Raw genomic sequence first — 19,599 nt, forward strand, 5'->3', positions numbered from 1 at the left:
TTGAACATGGCCTGTCGTCACAACTTTAGTAGAACAGTAATGTAACTTTGACACAAAGATAAATGGGGCACAATACCTGAAACAGGTTTCATGTTCAGTTGATTTTCACATCGTGCTGAAATTAATGGAAACCAATGGTTGCCTGCAGAATAGAGTATCGATCTAGAAGCTGTTGGCATTCTTTGGAAAATGGCCGGAGGACTACGGACTACACATATAAAACCTCTGGTGTGGTCATTTAAGGTTAAGATTAAATACAATATGTTTTCAGGAGTTGAAGCAGCCCCACAGCCACACCACGCTACTTTAGCGCCAAGCTAATTCCTGTCTTTAGTTGCTTTCTCATGTTAATATTTTCATTGTGGGAAAGCGCATTTCTCATAGTTTACCTGCATTTTAGCATATCATGCACGTTTCACAAAATTTCATGAGACCAGGCTGGCATGAAAAAAAGAAAAAGTCAGGAGCGCTAGCAGATAGCTGACATACTCTCACTCCATTTTGTTTTGACTTCCAGATGAAGCTGAGCAGTGATGCCTCACCAAGCGTAGTGCAGAGCCAGTAAATGAGTATAAATGTAAAGCTCTGTTAGCTCAGCAAGGGGGGATCTATGTAACGTAGTCGGCCAGCAGTATCTGGGTTCAGTCAACCTGGTCTCCTCATCTCCCTGATAGGCTTGGGTAACTACCCTCAGGACCCCTCTGCCTACGGACCAACGCGTCCTTCTCACAGTTATGGTCAGGATGAGCAGGGAGGATATAGTGCAGGTAGGTGCCAGCATCGTCTTCTCCAACCACAAAAGTAGCATTTGTTGAGTACTGTAGTGTTTATAGAGCTGCAACCTGGTTTTTTGCCTCTTTTTTCTTTTGCTCTGTGTTTAGTATTTTGCATGTACATTTTGCATGTACATACAAATTACTTTGTGTACTCCTGTATAGTAAAACGCAGCTACGGGCTGTCTCTTGGCTGAGTGGATTTGAAAGAAATTTACATTGAAATTTGGCGTTTGGAGCTCTTAAGTATGTCATCTCCCTCAGCAGCTGTAGCTTTACTATACCAAGACTTACCATGTCCTCCTTTTTTTTTTTTGTCCACTCTCTCTGTCCGCATTGCTTTGCTGATTATAAAAGGATGATCTAATTGTCAGAAAATGTGTTCATGGTTCAGTTGTCTCTATGCATCAGCTGTCCATTCACCCGTTGTTTTTTCCCCGTGTATTGTCTCCACATTATAGCTAAAGGGGTGAGAAACAGAAGAAGATTTAAAGAAGGACACGAAGCCAGTAAATTTTCCAATTTCTCTCAGATTCCTCTGTCTGGCGGTCCTGTTGGGACTGCTCCCTGTTCTTCAGAATTCGTATTTTTGTTCTGATCTTGAAGCACTTTAAGCGCCCCCAAAAGAAATGTTGTATTATCTATTTTCCCCCTTTTTCTTTCTTTCTTTCTCTTTCTCCTCTCTTTTGTCTTTCCATTCCAGTTGTTTCTAATGTTCTTTACTCCAGTATTTATTGTTGACATTTTCAAATTTATGCTAACTGGATGTTAGCAGGGCGGGGAAATAACCAATCACCAGCAAGATGCTGGAAGGATTTGGTCAGTCATTTGGAAGCAAACCAATCTGTCTTTTCAACCATAAAGGCCCTTTGGCTTGGCAAGTGGCAGCTTGATTTTTGGGTTGCACCAGCCATTTACAAGCCTCTTAGTTTTCTTTACCTGGGTGTCACTGTGGTTCCCTTGTCTGTTTGCAGGGAGACGGTGCCATCCAGTGTTTAAACAGAAGAACATCTAGACATTCAAGAGAATCTAGACATTGTTTTCCTCAATGAAGCCCGGCTTTAAGCTGATTTTTAAATTCAACTGAAACTGTAATGTTTGTCTTTATACATTTTTATACTTGCATAATCAACACTTAAGGGCTCATTGAAGGAATACAGTATTTGAATCAGGAGGAAAAATCCACTATGAACCCCTTAATACTGTTTAAAATCAGCTATTGGTAATGCAGTTTGGCATTTCTTGGCCAAAAAAAAAACAACAAAAAAAAAAACCAAACATAGAATAGAAATATTTTCTTTTTAAAAGAGATAAATCTTGGGTCTTAAGGCTGGATATAAAGTAGATGCTGGGATAAGATTGGAATAAAAATGAAACATGACAACAATCATTTTGATGTGGAGTCCTAACACTCCTGATGCAGAAAAATATGACAGGACAATTATTCTTCACCAAAATGTTTTTTTTGCAAAAATAACAACTTGAATATACATCAGAAATATAACAGTGTAAGGGTAAGAGGTGGATTTTTCATCAAACATCAAAATTGTGAATTTTTTATGTAAACCATTTTACTTACTGGATACTTTTTAAGTATTAAGGCTTCTTCCTAAATGCTCGCTGGTGACTCTGATAATAAAACCCTCTTCTCTCCACTACCTTCTTCTCTCTGTCGTCCACACCAGGGTACGGTCAGGACCTGACAGCGTTCGGCCACACATTCGCAGACCCAAACCAGCAGACGGCCTCATACGGGGCGCCGACAGCACAGCCCGCCGCCGCTCCACAGCCCGCCGCCAGCGCGTTTGGCAGAGGGCAGAACCACAACGTACAGGGCTTCCACCCGTATCGACGCTGACCGTGACTTCTGGGCAGGGAAGGGCGGCCGTTGTAAAGTTCAAAACAAAAACAAAAACAAAAAAAAGTCAGGGAAATGTGTTCTCGCTAAAAAAGCAAAACTGGAGTTCTGGATTGTTCTATGGGAATGTTGAATGCACACAGTTTGTGAAACAGAAACCTTTGTGAAAGCAGGGATTCCAGTAAAGTTAAAAGGGGTGTAAAAAAAAAAACCCAGGGGTTTATTTTTTTTCTTTTGTTTTTTTTTTTCTTTTGCATAACTAAAGGAACATTCAGCAGAAAGAAGCTTTTATCCTCCACCCCCCACCCCATGTTTTATAGTAGAACTAAACTACTTTGCAATAATTTTGATTGTCTGGTCAAACACTAGCACAGAGACTATATGGAAAGAGACTTGCATATAAATATGTATATTTATGGTGGACACAAATGAAAACAGGGTCTCAAGTTTCCTCAGCTTTAAATTCTAGGGAAAAATGTTTTTATTTTTCATTTGGTGAATTTTGTTTACTTTCTGAGCCTTTAAAGTTTGTTTAAAATGGAGATTATGAATATATATATTATACACAAACTGTGCAATTTTTTAAAAAGAGAATTTTGTACTATAAATGTACACTTTGCTTGTTTTTTTATTTAAAGATGTAGACTTCCCTCAGGTGGCTGTTTTGGGTGCATTTTGCACTTATGCAAAAAGAAAAAAGGACAAATTATTACAAAAATAAATGTTTTAAGGATATAATGCTTGTCTTGTATGTTGAGTGTGTTTTCCTTTTGTTGTGGTAGTGGAGAGCGTCACTGGTACCTTTACCTGAATTAGGACAGATTCACATTTTGTCTGTCTGAAAACAATATGTGTATAACAACAAGTACATTTAAACAGTTTCTAGTTGGTGTGATTGTTTCAAATGACAATACTGGCTGTGAAGTGAGTCAATTAGGAGCTTGTGAGTATTGTTTCAAAACAGACTTTGAAAAATGTGAAGCTATCCTTAAATTTTTCAGGTCTGTCTTAAAACAACAGTCAGATGCTCAAATGAAGGTTGAAAGAGGCTTTGCTTTCTGTAATCATCCTCCTGTTCGTACTGACTATTAAAAGATCCTCTTCAAATATGCTTTCAATGTAAGCAAAAATGCATTTAAAAGTTTATCTGAAGCTTATATGAGGCTTCAGCTGTCTGAGTTAGTCATATCAAGTGTATATTTACCGTCTTTTTGGCATCAAATTCCCTCTTTATGTTTCCTCAGACAGTGTTTCCTTGTTGAGCTGCGGTGGAAGTATAGTAATAAAAAGAGGGACTTTGGCACTATAAAGATAAATGTTGAAAGATATCTACTTGATTTGACTAATTTGGACGACTGAAGCTTCATATTAGCTTCAGATAAACTTTAAATACATTTTTGTATAGAAGGAGGACGGTGGATTTTGGCCCCATCACTTGTGCATTATGAAGGGATCTTCTAATGGCCAGTATAAACAGGAAGAATGATTACAGCAAGAAAAACCTATTTCAATGTACATTGGGGTACCTGACTATTGTTTTAAGACAGACTTGTTAAATGTCAATTTTGTGTGAACTTACATTTTTTTGTAAGTTCACACAATGCTGATCAAGCCTATTGCTGCCAGATAAATCTCATTGTATTAAACAGTATACAGAATTTTTATATCAGGTGTCTGTGGCGACATTCCCACACTGGTGCATCAGTAGTGATGAGGGCTGCCTAAGCTAAGTATCCCAGAATACATTTCGCACCAACCAGCAGCAACGGCTGTTGTAATTTTTGCTGTAGGACTGTCAATATGTTACTTTATTAAGTTTTCATACTTTTTTACGTAAGAAAGTAGCAATTTTGATTCCCAATATGTGCTAAGTTTATCTGAATAACATCTATCTGGAACTTCAAATGATCAAATTCTGAGGTTTGAAACGCGGGGTTGTGTGACGCTCAAAACGATTAACCTTTAATTAATTATTGTTACTGACAGAAGGGGAGACAGATGGACCAGATATTTTTGATTTTCCACTTTTAACAAGACTTTATATTTTCACAGAATAGCAGGGGAGTTTTTCTGCTGTCAACGAAAGAGTGAAAAAATGCAAGTTAAATTAAAAAAAAAAAAATTAAAAGCTATTAATGTAAGTAAAGTCTGAAGGGTGAAGGGTTTTTCATAGGATGGCGAAATCATGACCCGCCCTACTCTGCCTCTGATTGGCTAGTACTCGTTGTCTTCGTTCGTTGGGTTGGTTAGGTTTAGTCATGAGGAATGAGATTGGTTAGGGTTGGGGTAAATATATCAGGGTAAGCCAATCAGATGCAGAGTAGGGCGGGACATGACTTCGCCATCCTAGGAATAAAAGTATCGCGAACGAACGGGTAACGGTTGGTAACGGTAAAAAACTTGACGGATCATATCCGGGTTAAAGGTTGTAATCTTGTAACGTCTGATTCCAACAAGCTAGTTCCGCGTTGTTAGCATATTAGCAGGAAGCTACCTGATATCTGGGAGAGTAACTTCAGCGATTTATCCAGATCCTGACTGTTGATTCCAACCGTAAACAGACGATAAAAGGAGAAAAGCATCCAAGGTCTTTGGGCTGAACGTGTAAGCTAACAGAGAATGACTGTTTCACCGTTTTGATTTGTTTGTGTAAGTTAGATACGAGACGCCAGTTCCTGTTTAGTGGGCGGCTAACGTGCTAGCTCCAAATAAACGTAAACATAGTGGTCTTTCATTATCTTATAATTAGGGTTTGTCAGAGTTGACACACTCAGCTAGGTGTTTTCTGTTTGGAGTCGAACTGTCGGTCAGTTCGTCGACCCTTTTTAGCTTCATCAGCTGATGTGTCTGAGCGGAAACAGTGAAACTAGGTCGCTAAAATTGACGTTAGATAAAGTACAGTATACACAAATTAAAAGGATGATCTCAGGGATTTATATGTTTAAAATAGTGAAGAAAAAAGCACAATGAGGTCGTGTCAGCTTCTTATTTATATGGGGTGCCATATTTCTCTCATGGTGTCCTAAAGTCCACCATGAGTCTGCATGTTATACAGTACAGCTGCAAACAGAAACAGAAAGGAGACACAGGTGCTGGTATAAACTAGAGGAATGAGGAGGGTCTTTTTCAAAAACAATAATTCAGCCTGTGCACTTAAATAAGAGTGAAACAACTTGTGGTTGCTCTCTTTTGCTTTCTCTTTAAAAAAAAACAAAAACAAACAATCTCACCATCAAAGCAAAATAACATTAAAATTTGGGTTGCATCCCACTAACATTTGTCTTTCAAATATTTTATACATTGAATAATCATTTAGTCTACAGTCTCTTGATAATAATGAGATTCATCGCTATTAATGAGACCAGTGATGTTATAATTTCTTGCACTTTGACTGGTGCAAAAGTCCATCCAAAGATACGTCTTACAACATATTAATGTACATTGTTCACAGCAACCACAAAACAATTTGTGGTTGTTGCTCTTTCTCTTTTGCTTTCCCTTTAAAAAAAAAAAAAATCTTTTTGTTGAAAGAAGGAAAAATGAATTTGGTTTGGACGCAAATAAAGCTTGTGTAGTCGCTTAATCAATACGTGAACGTCAGAAAATTTCAACTATTTTGATAATCATTTTAGTCTTTTTTTTTTTTTTAAAGCAAAATGCAAAAAAATCTGCTAGTTACAACTTCTTGAATGTGTAGATTTAAAGCTTTTCTATGCCATACATGAGAGTAAACTAAATATATTTGGGTTTTGGATTGTTGATCAGACAAAATAAGACATTTGAAAATGTCACCATGAACTCTTAAGAAATTGTAACAGACATCTTTTCACCATTTTCTGACATTTTATAGACCAAGCAATTAATCCATAATGAAAATAATAACAATAATAATGAGATTCATCTGAAGTTGTGGGACCAGTAATGTTATAATTTCTTGCAGTTTGACCAACATTTGGTTGGTGCAAAAGTACATCCAAAGATAAAAGGCAACAATATGTTATTGTCCATTGTTAGCAATGTTTATCTGTATAGCTCTTCTGAAACAGAGAAGCAGTTAAAAGTGATTTACATACAACACTGAAACACATTAAAACCTCATTTATAACACTATAAAGGTCTTAAATAACTGCAAAAAATAGGATAGATGTAGGAATTAAAGCTCCAGTGCAGAAATAAATACTATATAAGTGAATAAATAAAAGTGGAAGATAAATGTTTTTTTTAATCATTCAAATATGTATGACTAGACTTTTCTGGAACTGCATGGTCTTCATCAGCGGATTAAGTTTGCTCAGGTGTCGTGGAGACAGCTCAGTCGTCATCATATGACCTTCAGTCACGTGATGACAGGTGGTCATTTATGGGCGAGCATGAATGAATATCAATGTTTCACACTCAGTCTTAGTCATGTTTGACAGTTTAGATACCGACAGATATGCAGTAAATGTTCTCGTGTGACTGATTTTTCCACCATGTTAAGACTGTTAAAGGTTATTCCTTGAATCCTGATACTCAAGAGACTCTAATCAACTTGTGTCAAACGTCCAAGTATGACATTTGTTCTTCTGGCAGATCTTTTAACACATGAATTGCTGTTGTGTTTTATGGGAATGAACTTCTGCAGAATTTGCACTTCATGAAAGCCCCCGGCAACAGAACAGCCTCCTATATGGCCTACAGTAAACCGTCTACAGTAAAATTTGGAGTGACAGTGTAACATTTGCCACAGTTATGACACAGGCGTTGAAGTGTCGGAATCATGCAGCTGAGTCACACACAGTTAGACTCCATATCAGGATCCCACAGCTGAAAGTGTGGCGACGGTCGGCTTGAAGAGTAGCAACTCCTGATGAAGCAGCAAAGGGACATCTGCCCTGAATGGGGCCACCACCTCAGTAACAGCAACAGTTTAACGGTTAATAGCTCGTGAGCTTAGTGCAGGGTGTGACATACTTTTTTTTACAGATTAAATTCTGTTTAATTTATTTGTCAGTTAGAGCAGGTGCCTGTAAATGGATTGTAATTTCTATTATCTTTAAACAAACCTCTCAGTTTTACATCTTCAGTTCTCATGTCTTCACCTTGTACTCTTCAGGGTGCCAGATCTGGTCCAGGGTTGTTGAACGGTTAATGCACAGAGTAAAGAGGCTGAAAATTGAAGACAAAACAGAAGACGGCCAGGACAGGTATGGAATATTTTTCACTCACAGCTGCCTGTAATTTTCTTTTAATACATGAACGTCAGGAAAATTGCAACTATTTTGATAATAAAATAATTGTTTTAGTCTTTTTTTAAAGCAAAATGCAAAAAAATGCAACTTCTTGAATGTGCAGATTTAAAGCTTTTCTGTGTCATACATGATAGTAAACTGAATATATTTGGGGTTTGGACTGTTGATCAGACAAAATAAGACATTTGCTGATGTCCCCATGAACTCTAAGAAATTATAACCATTTTCTGACGTTTTATAGACCTATCGATTAATGGAACAGATAGAAGTAACTGAGGGGTCTGGTTGTAGAATATGGACTGAGGAGATCAGAAATGTAGGCTGGTGTCAAACAATTCTGAGCATGTAAACAAATGAAACCGTCCTCTATTAAATTCAGAGCCTTATTTGGCAGGTGACCAGTGTTAGTTCATCTGACTGACTGTAGGTTTATCTGAGCTGATCAGTCTCAATGTCTGTCCACAGCGTCAGAGAGGCACTGGCAGGTATGATGGGGGTGGACGAGCTCTCGGACAGCACAGAGGTGGTGGAGATGGAGGATGTGAATCCCTCTCACTTCCAGGTGGAGAAGCACACGTGGGATGGCCTACGGAAAATCATTCACAACAGCCGCAAGAACACAGGCGTGGTCATCAACAAGGCGCCACATGACTTCCATTTCGTCCCGAAGGATGAGACTAGCCCGCATTCTCATCGCATCTTCTACCTTGGTAAGCTGGGGAACGGAAAGGGGCCGAATAAGCACATGCTAAGTGCCAAATTTTCCAAACTGCTGCCATGAATAGGAACCAGCTCAGTCCGGTTGCTCTTGGTGAGGGCCAACTTGAACTATCTGTGGGTGCAGCTGGTGAGTCAGAGGTGTAGAGTTGCCTGCACAGCAGCTGTTTTCAAATACATTTGAAATCCAGTGGCCAGCTGCAGTGGATCCTCAGTGTCAGCTGGAGAAAACATGAAAGGATCAGTAACCACGTTTTGCTTCGTTGACATATTTTTGCTCCTCTTTATTCCATTTTTAGAGCAAAGAATTTCTGCTGAATGGTTGCCACATGTTGAGCAAAAACCAGCACATGAATCATCTCCAGTGTAGTTAGTGCTGGTGTGTGATCATGATTTTGTGACATAAAATCCAGAGTTGTGTAAAGGTAATGTAATGTGAACTACATGGACTCTGTAAGACCTGTATCCATGGTAACTCTGTTGTTGACAGTGTGTAGTAATGCCTGGATGGCAACAACTGTTGTGTAGTCTGATTGCTCCTTTAATGTTACCCACCACAGACCACCACACATTCTGGTATCTTTTTAAAGCTTTATCCACCAAATGCTGTTATTGTACAGATGTTTAGATCTTTGCTGCTTCTCAAATATAAATACCCCACTTAGCATAAAACACTTTAATTTTAAAATAGCTATTTGCAGGAGTAGTTTTCTCATTCCTGTGGACTGCACAGTCGGTGGTGTCAGAATTAAAGTTTTCTAAAGCTGCCATTTGGCACCGATGTTCAATCATCGTGCGGCGAGAAGAAGACAAACCAGTTTTTAGATGCATGTTGCAGAATTAAATGCCGGTTGAGTTTCTTGGAACTCTGTTTGCGGCCAGTAATCAGATTTCTCAGTAAAACATGACTGGGTGTTTAGCTTCACATGGTTTTACCGTCTGTTTGTGCTCTCTGTCATCACAGGAATGCCTTACGCCAGCAGGGAAAACTCTTTACTCTACTCCGACATTCCCAAGAAGATCCGCAAAGACGCTCTACTGGTTTTGTCATGGAAACAGATGCTGGATCACTTTCAGGTGAGGAAGATTTTCTAGTCCTCTTCTTCCACTCTTTGACATTTTAACATGATTAAACTTATCACAGTCATCTTTTAAAAAGAGTATTTATTTGACTAGAGGGTGGTTGTGACTCACTCCCTTCCTACTGATGTATTTCCCCATCGAGATTAACGCTGATGTTGAAAATTTCCCCCTAAAGACAAAGTATTTATGTAGTGAACACTCTCGCTGCTGAAGAGAAAAGATAAGAGGATTTAATTTATTGGTACATGATGACTCTCTCTTTAATTAAGTCTGTTAATGTTTTCTTCCCGTCTGTTTGTGTTCGTTGCCCCGAACAAACTCTTTGACTTTGACCTCAGTCGGTCAGCATGGTCACTTTGTGTGTTCTCCTGTCACCCCTGACCTCAGGCCAGCCCTCACCACGGGGGCTTCTCCCGGGAGGAAGAGCTGCTGCGAGAGAGGAAGCGTTTGGGGGTGTCTGGCATCACTTCCTATGACTACCATCAACCCAGCGGCCTCTTCCTGTTCCAGGCCAACAGCAGTCTGTACTACTGCCGCGACGGTGGAAACAACACTTTTACTGTGAGTTAAAGGACAGTTAAGAAAGATTTTTACAGTCACATAAGCACAAAACGGGCCTCATGCGAGAACATTTTGTGACCTAAAACTGTCTTTTGGTTCTGTGTGGTTTGCTCGTACAAGTGTCCCAAATCAGATTCAACAAACTTTCTTAATTGCCTGAACTTGTCCGAAGTTGCTTGTTTCAGCCTGATGAATGTCACCTGTTCATGACATTTGATCATTAGCATAATCGGCTGTAAAATTTCCATATAAGGCTACCAGTTCTGCTCCGTTTGTAGGACAGTTTCATTCACAAAAATGTTCCCAAAGAGTAAAAACAATAATTCACACCACGGAGCTTCAAGTCCTGTTTTCAGAAATCAGCAGACAAAAACATAATAAATCTAGGAGTGTCAGTAGTACGATACCTGAAATAATTAGAAAATATGAATCCAGCTTCTGACGATGTGTCATCAGAGCAGCGCTGTACTGTGACAGAAATAAAGAGGGAATGCTTTGACAGGAAGTTAGATGCTAAAAAGCAAAGTGGTCAGTGATGGGAGGCGGTCAACAGATTTGACAGTCAAAAACATATTAGCCAAGAGAATTTATATCCTGCAGTACGTGATGTTACACTTTCAGGTGCAACAGAAGGTGATACTGGACGAAGACCTGCTTAAACTATTCTGAACCTTTTAAATGCATTTAACCAGGTTGAATGCATTTAAAAGAAATCCTTTATCAGATGAACTACAGAATTAAAAATAAAGAATTGTCGGTGTGTCATTGTGTCTTTACAAGTGTCAGTTTAATGTGGTTGGTTGTTCATTTTATTGTCTTGTGTTTCAACGTTTCCTTTGCTACAAGTCAGTTTCTCTGTTAATGACAAAGTTGTCTTTGATCTTCTCCGTGTGTTTGTGCAGACTTCTCCCATGAAGCCTGTAGAGATAAAGAGCCAAAGTTCAGGCACACGCATGGACCCCAAGATCTGCTCCGGGGACCCCAACTTTATTGGCTTCATCAACAACAATGACATTTGGGTGACCAGCATCGAGACGGGTGAAGAGAGGAGGCTCACCTTCTGCCATAAAGGTCAGAATCAGAGCAGACAGACGCACCGCGGTACCTGAGGAATTTTTTGTCCACTGTGTTTGACTATTTCTGTGTTTTCATTGTAGGTATTGATAACCCAAAAGAGGATCCTAAATCTGCTGGAGTCGCCACTTTTGTCTCTCAGGAAGAATTTGATCGGTTCACTGGATACTGGTGGTCACCAGCTGCTCAAGAAGGTGAGTGAAGAACACACAAGTAACGCATTGTTGTCCCAGTTTGCTTTGCAAGGAGGCCAATTATCAACAACAAACATCATAATTATAATATCAGTAGTTTTCAAATGAAGATTGGTCATTTATTAGATTCATAAAACAATAAATTATTAATATGAGACTTATAAAAGTTTACAAAATGCTTTAAAAAATAATTGTGATACTTACTTGCGTACAGTGTTCTTTGACTGGTTTTACTGGTCTTTAGCTTGTTTCTGACTGGTTTTGCTGATATTCTCTTCGCGGCTCAGACTCAGACGGTGGTAAAACTCTGCAGATTCTGTACGAGGAGGTCGACGAGTCTGAGGTTGAGATCATCCATGTCCCATCTCCAGCGCTAGAGGAGCGTAAGACAGATGTCTATCGATACCCACGTGCAGGTACACACATGCTGAAAAGATTTATATTTATTATATATATCTTTGATGCATTGTTTTTTTTGTGATCTGTTTTATTTCTTTTGATAAAAAGCATTTAACAACTGGCATGTTCATTAAAAACTCTGAGGTTTAGGTTTATATGTTGGTACGTAACTTGAGTTTCATTCATTTCCAGGCAGCAAGAATCCTGATATCACTCTGAAAATAGCAGAAATCAAGACAGACAATCTCGGCAAAGTGAGTTCCACAAATCTTCCTAATTCCTTTTTCTTGAGAACAGAACATTATTAACCAGAAAGTTCTTCAGAAAGATGTTCAGAGATCAGTCCGATGTTGTTTCTCCCTCAGATTGTCAGCACACAGGAGAAGGAGCTGCCTGTGCCCTTCTCCAGCCTGTTCCCCGGAGCCGAATACATCACCAGAGCTGGATGGACAAAGGATGGCCGATAGTGAGTTTCTTTACATGGAAAAAAAAAAAAAATCCTGTGATTTGAAAAACACAACCTGTAGCTTTTAAACCTCAACACGCTCCAGATTCTTCAAAACCTAGAAATCAGGTAACATGGTTCACACAAGCCACAACTCTTCCTCTCTGTCTCCGTCAGCGCGTGGGCAGTCATGATGGACCGACGGCAGCAGCGTCTCCAGCTGGTCCTGCTGCCTCCGGCGCTTTTCATCCCCGCACAACAAGACGAGGCCAGCAGGCAGAAGAGCCTGGAGGCCCTCGGAGACACGGTCCAGCCCTTCATCATCTACCAAGAGACCAGTGACATCTGGATCAATGTGAGCAGGCACTGCCAAAATAAGACGGATTGAAGTCCAAAATCTGAAATGTGGGGGGAAAAAAAAAACATGCCGCCCGTTTGTTTGTCCTGCAGGTCCATGATATCTTTCATCCATTCATCCAAACCAGTGATGAGGAGATCACCTTCATCACAGTAAATGAATCCAAAACAGGCTTCTGCCACCTGTATAAGATCACATCAGTGTTACAGCGAGGCAGCTACAACTGGGCAGGAGGCTACACACACTCTGAAGGTATTAATACTATGTGGTGTCACACATTCAGGGTTGAAATAAAATATAAAATACAAAAATTGTTTAACTAAATTATGCCAACTTGTTGAGGAAGCACATTTACAGCATGATTTGAGTTTTCCTCATTCATCTTATATATTTTCCAACATTTTAATGACAGTTCTGTTTTTACATTTATGAGTCACAGGGTTATTTTTTTTGTTTAAAATGAGGTTTACTTTTTTTATTTATTGAGGATTTCATTTTATTTTCAGTTAGGTTTCTGTTTACTTTTGTTTAAGTTTTAGTTTTCATTTAATATGTCCCTGATCTGCCATATTTAAGGTGTTAATACCACTTACTGGTCATTGTGTTTTCATCATTTTAGGAATTGTGTAGACTCGATGCACTGGAGGTACCTTGTATTTTCTATGTGCAGCTATATTCTACATTTGAGCCGAAGACAAATTTAAAATAATAAAGTATATCTTATTTTATTTAAAATGATTCATGCAATGACTGCAGTAGACATTTGTTTTTGTTGTTTCATGTGTGTGGAGGGAAAAAAAGCCACCTGATCTATCAGTTAATCTACTTATATGACACCTTCTCTCTTCTCTCACCAGATGATTTTAAGTGTCCAGTGAAGGAGGAGGTGACGATAACCAGTGGGGACTGGGAGGTGTTGGCCAATCATGGAGCAAAGGTAAAGCCTGACTTTATATCTGTTAAGGTTGCCGATATTTAACTAGAGCAGCACGAATAAACCACCAAAACCACTCACCAGTAAACTGTGTTTTAAATTACATCTGAGATGCTGCTTGACGACCACACACAGTATATTTTAATATGTTTATCAGGTCACTAACATGAGCAGAGTCGGCGGTTCATGGGTTTGTTTTTCAGAGCTACTACAAAAAGAAGTGAAGTTATAAGGTGTTAATAATTTGGAAAATGTACATAAGACTACATATTTTCTGTGACTTAAGCCTCCATTAAGAGTCTGCTAAATGAATTGTTTTTAGGTACCATATGTGTATAATCCAGACTGTAATAATAATAATAATTAAAAAGTACAAAGTGAAACAGAAAAGCACCATTGAAGGAACAGTAAAGACGATGTAGTAAAAACAAATTAAGAAAGGAATCAGACACCAATTTCAAAATAAGATGTAGCAAACAAGAAGTACCAACAGATTTTCTTGTTCTATGGTGTTTGGTGCAGCGTTCGTCCAGTCCTCAGATTTGGGTGGATGAGACGGCGAAGCTGGTTTACTTCCAGGGAACGAAGGATTCTCCTCTTGAGCATCACCTGTACGTGGTGAGCTACGACGCGCCGGGTGAAATCGTCCGACTCACCAAACCTGGCTTCTCCCACAGCTGCTCCGTGAGCCAGGTATAAACACACACACACACACGCGCGCAACTGAGTGGATATTAGTGTAGTTTTGCTCTTTTTTTTCTTTTTTAATCGGTGCTGTTATTCAGAGGAGTGTGTTTTTTTTTTTAATTTAAACTTCTCAAACAACAAGCTGCTTAGGAAAATTCATACGATGTTATTTCAGATTTCTCTCTTTTTTTTTTTGACATTAAAAATTAATTTTGCTTATTTTATAAGTCTGTTTCTCTTCAGTTAAAACAGTGCATCAAAGGTTTTCCACACCTGTTTCTAAACTTTACTTAAAAACACTGAATATCCGCATAAAATATTATCCACTGACACCACAGATAGAAATATTCTGGTATTAGTATCAGCTTTCAGAGCGACCTCATGGATTTATCTCAAATTAAACCAAACGGCAGCAGTGTGAACACACAGTGTGTGTTTGTTTTCATCTGAAATGTTTTATTGTTGGTGAGGTTTTGTTTAATCTTCCTCTATCTTGTGTCTCCCTCCACACAGACCTTTGACATGTTTATCAGCCATTACAGCAGTTTGACCACCGCACCCTGCGTGCACATCTACAAACTGATGGGCTCCGACAGCGACCCGCTGCACAGAGAGCCTCAGTTCTGGGCCAGCATGATGGAATCTTCTGGTACTGAAACCGCTTGTTTTTGACAGATAAAACATCGTCTTTTTCACGTTTGCTTGGCTTGAGTACATTTCACCTTCTGGTTTTGGATGACGTGACTCTGAGATGTGATTGTGTGCGCGCCGGGTTAGTCAAGAGATTCTTTTCTTATGTGCCTGCTGTTTGTCTCCAGGTTTCCCATTCGACTATACTCCTCCAGAGATCTTTAGCTTCACAGGGAAGTCGGGCTTCGAGCTGTACGGCATGTTGTACAAACCACATGACCTCGTCCCCGGCAGGAAGCATCCCACTGTTGTCTTTGTTTACGGCGGTCCTCAGGTTTGATCTCCTCCAATATCACATTAGACTCATGCTGTATAGGCCTAGAAGCTACAGAGGAAAGAAGGACCTCTTATGTTTTATAAAAGCAAAAACTCTGTTTTCAGGCATTTTAAACATTTAGCGGAACGCGTATCTGCAACTGTGATGATATTAGAGGAACAGACAGTAAATTTAAACTTTGTTCTTATGTTGGTGAGAATCAGAAATATTTCTTCACATCATTATTCATTGCTATAAACATGTTCATTTTCTTCCAGGTTCAGTTAGTGAATAACTCATATAAAGGTGTGAAGTACCTGCGGCTGAGCACGCTGGCGTCTCTGGGCTACGCCGTGCTGGTCATCGATGGGCGGGGCTCCTGTCAGCGAGGACTTAAGTTTGAAGGAGCTGTGAAGGACAAAATGGTATTTATCACATAAATCATCAGTCAGCTTCAGATCCTGAGAGTACAGAACACACGAACATCTTTCATGTCCAGCTGCTCAGTCCAGAAAATTATAGATACTCACTGCTTCACAAGAACTCGCAACACTGTAAAATAATCATTTTTAAAAATGTTTTTCTTTATTACATTTAGACAACATTTCAAGCCCAGATCGGCTCTTGTTATGGATGATTTGGGCTCGAAACGTTTGTACTCTTTCTACAGTGTTGCAAATTCTTGGGAAGCAGAAAGTAAAGGAAACTAAAAAATGATGTAGACTGATGAAGAGAATTTACTTCCTGTTTTTATTTTGTAAACAGAGTCATCCTTATGCATCATTTATAAAATAAATTATTACACTAATAAATAGAGATTTGACAAGAATTAAATTCACTTTTGTTTTCTACACATATCGTTATTTTATTTCACTTTTTTCTGAGTTTTTGTGTTTTTTATTCGATATAAAGCTCTTTTGCAAATATTATTTTCAAACATGCATCTTACATGTAAATTAGAAGTGAAAGTGTGAACATCAGCTGAGTGACGTCTCTTCTCTCCTCTAACCAGGGTCAGGTGGAGATCGACGACCAGGTGGAGGGTTTGCACTACGTAGCTGAAAAGTACAAGTTTGTGGACCTGAATCGCGTCGCCATCCACGGCTGGTCGTACGGAGGCTTCCTCTCACTCATGGGTCTCATCCACAAACCCGACATCTTCAAGGTCAGCAGCATGAATATTTAACTGTTAGTGTGTTAAACTGAAGTAAACAACCATGAAGTCCACTCTTTAAAGGAAATCGGTTATTGAAAATGGATGCAGTGACCTTTGGTGACCATTTCAACTCCATCATAAACAGACTTTTTGGAAGCTGTCTTCATTTTTTTTTTGTCATTTTTGTCCCCCAACTTCAGACTCTGATCTCAGTTAATCTGCACTTTCAACAGCTCCTCTAAACAAACATCTTACAGGAAGAAATTAAATAAAACACTTGTGTTCTGTTCAGGTCGCCATCGCCGGAGCTCCGGTGACGTTGTGGATGGCCTACGACACCGGCTACACAGAGCGATATCTGGACACGCCCGAAAACAACCAGAAGGGCTACGAGGCGTGCTCTGTCGCGCTGCATGTCGACAAACTCCCCAATGAGTGAGAGCTGTCATTTTAAAATACGCTGCCTTTAGTTTATATGACTAATTACCATAGCAACCGTGAGACAAACATGTCCTGTCTTCTGTCATCTGCTTCTTATATCCAACAATCAGCCTGGTTTCTGCATTTCACAAAGTCAAACATTTATGTGCAGGTGTAGTTTAGACGTGTTTGACTCAAGTTCTACTTTGCTGTTAAATTTTCTGCTACAAATGTTTATAAACTGTAAACATGAGAAGAAAAGTAAACACTTGTGTCTTTCTCTTAAACACAGACCCAACAGACTGCTGATCCTTCACGGATTTCTAGATGAGAATGTGCACTTTTTCCACACTAACTTCCTGGTGTCTCAACTCATCCGGGCGGGGAAGCCATACAGCCTCCAGGTGAGGAGCGTTTACTCATAAATACCGACTCAAGTGTCGATTGTGATAAAGATGTAAAACAGAGCCTGAAGACAACGGTGACATGAAGGTCTGTAAGAGAAGAGACGTTATCTAACTGGACGGTTTGATTACTGAAGCTGCCAGCGTGTCGTTGAGCAAAACACTGACTGTCCAGCTGCAGTTTTTCCAGTATTCAAGATGGATTTGGAAAAATTTGGAATAGAGCTGCAATGATTAGTTGATCGACAGAAAATTGGCAATTATTTTGAGTTTGAAAAAAAAAAGCTAAAATTTGTTGGTTCCAGCTTCTTAAATGTGAATATTTTCTGGTTTCTTAACTCTTCTATGACAGTAAACTGAATGTCTTTGGGTTGTGGACTGTTTGGTCGGGACCAAACGAGACATTTTAGGTCACATTATGGGCTTTGGGGACGTTTTTCACCATTTTCTGACATTTTATGGACCAAACAAGTAATCAATTAATCAAGAAAATAACAACAAGAAATTAATCGATAAAGAAAATAATTGTTAGTTGCAGCCGTAATTTGGAAAATGTATTTGATAATTTCCTGCAAATCAAAAAAGTGAAACCTGGAAATTGTTATTTTCTAGTAATGACCAAATAATAAAAAACTAAAACTACTTGAATGAAAAGCTGACATCACGACTAAACGTATATTTTGTTTCCTCTTTTTTTTTTTTTTTTTAAGGTTTATCCTAACGAGCGACACAGCATCAGATGTCCGGAGTCTGGAGAACATTATGAGATCACGCTGCTGCACTTCCTCCAGCAGAACCTCTGATAAGCCTTTCTACACACTGATCTTCCTCCTTCCCTCCTCCTCCTCCTCGTCTTCTACCTCCCGTTCCTCCTTTTCTCCAAACATTCATCACTTCCCACTTCACTTCATTTTATAATCTGCTGAATGCAAGCTACGCCAAACCTCGCCACACGTCGAGAGTCGCCGCTCGGCAGCATTTTTAGCATCAATAAAGCCACATAAACATCCAGATGTTTGTATATTTACCAAAAAACAACAACGTCACCAAACACAACATCACTGCATTTTACAGTTGAGGGAAATCAGCTGGATTGCTTTAAGCCCCAAAACAAGCAGGGGGCGCTGTTCACCCAGAACAAACAGGGCTGAAGCTTTCAGACTTACTGGTCATTATGGTGGACGTCAGAACCAGTAAAAAGCAGATAAATGATGTTGTTGATGTTTTAAATGCTGCAGTGCAAAAAGTACTGAAGTGGAGCTGTTGTGTGGGTTTGGAAGTGTCTTTGAGTGATTTCTTGTATACTTTTTTTGTGCCATTCCTTTTTTTTATTATTGAACTGTCACTTTGTTTTCTTTTTGGGACCTAATTGATAAATTTATCATTCCTTGTCTCCACGAATAAACACTGGAGTGAAGTTAGTAAACGTTAAGCTCTCTAAGAGCATCAAAACAAGCTCTTAATTCCCTTTCTTGTATACTTGTCTTTTTCTGCATTGCGACTGTGCTAAAGTGCTATCATAGATCACTTTTTATGTGGAGTCAACAAGACGAAATGTTACATGCCGCATTTTTATTGTGAATTATTAAAAAATATATTTTTATGCATTCATAAAAAGAAGAAAAGATGTAGCGCCCTGTTGCTGTCTCACTCAGTCGCTTGCTTTAATTTTCCGGAGAGCTTCTTTTTCTTCTTCTGCTGCTGAAGACAGAAGTCTCAAGCTCAGATGACTTTTGCACAGTACATATTTGCCTTGGTGCCAACAGAATGACCTATAAAATGATATATGACACAACTGTCGGCAGTATAAGGTGCCTTGCAAGAGTTGAAGAGCGGCTGCTCGTGTAGTTTAAATCAGGGAATCTGTCTGAGGACCTACGACAATGAAAGGCCTTGTTGCTCAAGTGTCTGATGACCGTCTATGAGATGAGCTACACCGATCTGTACATGGTCAAATGTACCTTCACTTATCAAAGAAATAAACAGAAGTGAAAACACTTTTTCAAAGTCTTGTAACCAAATGGAGTTTATTATTTTTTAAAAGCATTTCAGTGGCTGTTGTGTGGAAAATAAACCTGAAAAATGATACACTTGTAAGTGTTTTGGCAGATAAAGTTTTATGATTTTGAAGTGTGTGTGTGTGTGTGAGAGAGTTTAGGAGCATGAAGATAAAACAGATGATACAAGTTTAATATAAAACTTGTTAGGAGCAGTGAGGAAGCTTCAGGAGGCTCATGAGGTCGTCTCCTCTCAACACAGACAAACACAGATAGTTTTACTCACATCGCTCAAATCATAAATTTACCTCAAAGAGCTTTACAATCTGTACAACATCAATACAGCTGTTGTTTCTGTGGTC

The 19,599-nt window shown here is 39.2% G+C and overlaps 2 protein-coding genes across 11 annotated transcripts in view; both read left to right on the forward strand.

Moving 5' to 3' along the window:
* dazap1 (DAZ associated protein 1) overlaps positions 1-3,176 on the forward strand; it is a 29,664-nt gene extending 26,488 nt beyond the window's left edge. For 5 of the 9 annotated variants that reach the window (XM_042416016.1, XM_042416015.1, XM_042416019.1 and 2 more), the window contains 3 exons: positions 675-767; positions 1,235-1,282; positions 2,459-3,176. In XM_042416016.1, coding sequence (XP_042271950.1) covers positions 675-767; positions 1,235-1,282; positions 2,459-2,631 — 314 coding nt within the window. In that variant the 3' untranslated portion in view covers positions 2,632-3,176. Of the gene's footprint in view, positions 1-517; positions 650-674; positions 768-1,234; positions 1,283-2,458 lie in introns of those variants that run through there. The other 4 variants (XM_042416013.1, XM_042416014.1, XM_042416020.1 and 1 more) reach the window with 4 other exon arrangements.
* A 1,828-nt stretch (positions 3,177-5,004) lies between these two features.
* Positions 5,005-19,326, forward strand: LOC121900861 (dipeptidyl peptidase 9-like). 2 transcript variants are annotated; one of them, XM_042417434.1, is made up of 21 exons: positions 5,005-5,235; positions 7,727-7,817; positions 8,328-8,572; positions 9,544-9,656; positions 10,050-10,223; positions 11,126-11,294; positions 11,381-11,491; positions 11,779-11,907; positions 12,083-12,144; positions 12,256-12,356; positions 12,513-12,690; positions 12,786-12,945; positions 13,551-13,630; positions 14,150-14,320; positions 14,828-14,963; positions 15,133-15,278; positions 15,539-15,685; positions 16,273-16,425; positions 16,709-16,851; positions 17,129-17,240; positions 17,951-19,326. In XM_042417434.1, the coding sequence occupies exons 2-21, from the start codon at positions 7,762-7,764 to the stop codon at positions 18,041-18,043; spliced, it is 2,679 nt and encodes an 892-aa protein (XP_042273368.1). In that variant the 5' UTR covers positions 5,005-5,235; positions 7,727-7,761; the 3' UTR covers positions 18,044-19,326. The 2 variants fall into 2 exon arrangements, with proteins under 2 accessions (XP_042273368.1, XP_042273369.1); XM_042417435.1 differs by lacking the exon at positions 5,005-5,235 and adding an exon at positions 5,262-5,280.
* Positions 19,327-19,599: the final 273 nt, after the last annotated feature.

This window comes from Thunnus maccoyii, chromosome 7, assembly GCF_910596095.1.
Source record: "Thunnus maccoyii chromosome 7, fThuMac1.1, whole genome shotgun sequence".
In the NCBI taxonomy this organism is placed as follows: Eukaryota; Metazoa; Chordata; class Actinopteri; order Scombriformes; family Scombridae; genus Thunnus; species Thunnus maccoyii.

Coding starts and splice junctions, on each gene's coding strand:
- LOC121900861 (XM_042417434.1), top strand. CDS start 7,762: ATGCACAGAGTAAAGAGGCTGAAAATTGAAGACAAAACAGAAGACGGC. Junction 15,279..15,538: donor TTGTTTACGGCGGTCCTCAG/GTTTGATCTCCT, acceptor ATTTTCTTCCAG/GTTCAGTTAGTGAATAACTC. Junction 15,686..16,272: donor GAGCTGTGAAGGACAAAATG/GTATTTATCACA, acceptor TCCTCTAACCAG/GGTCAGGTGGAGATCGACGA.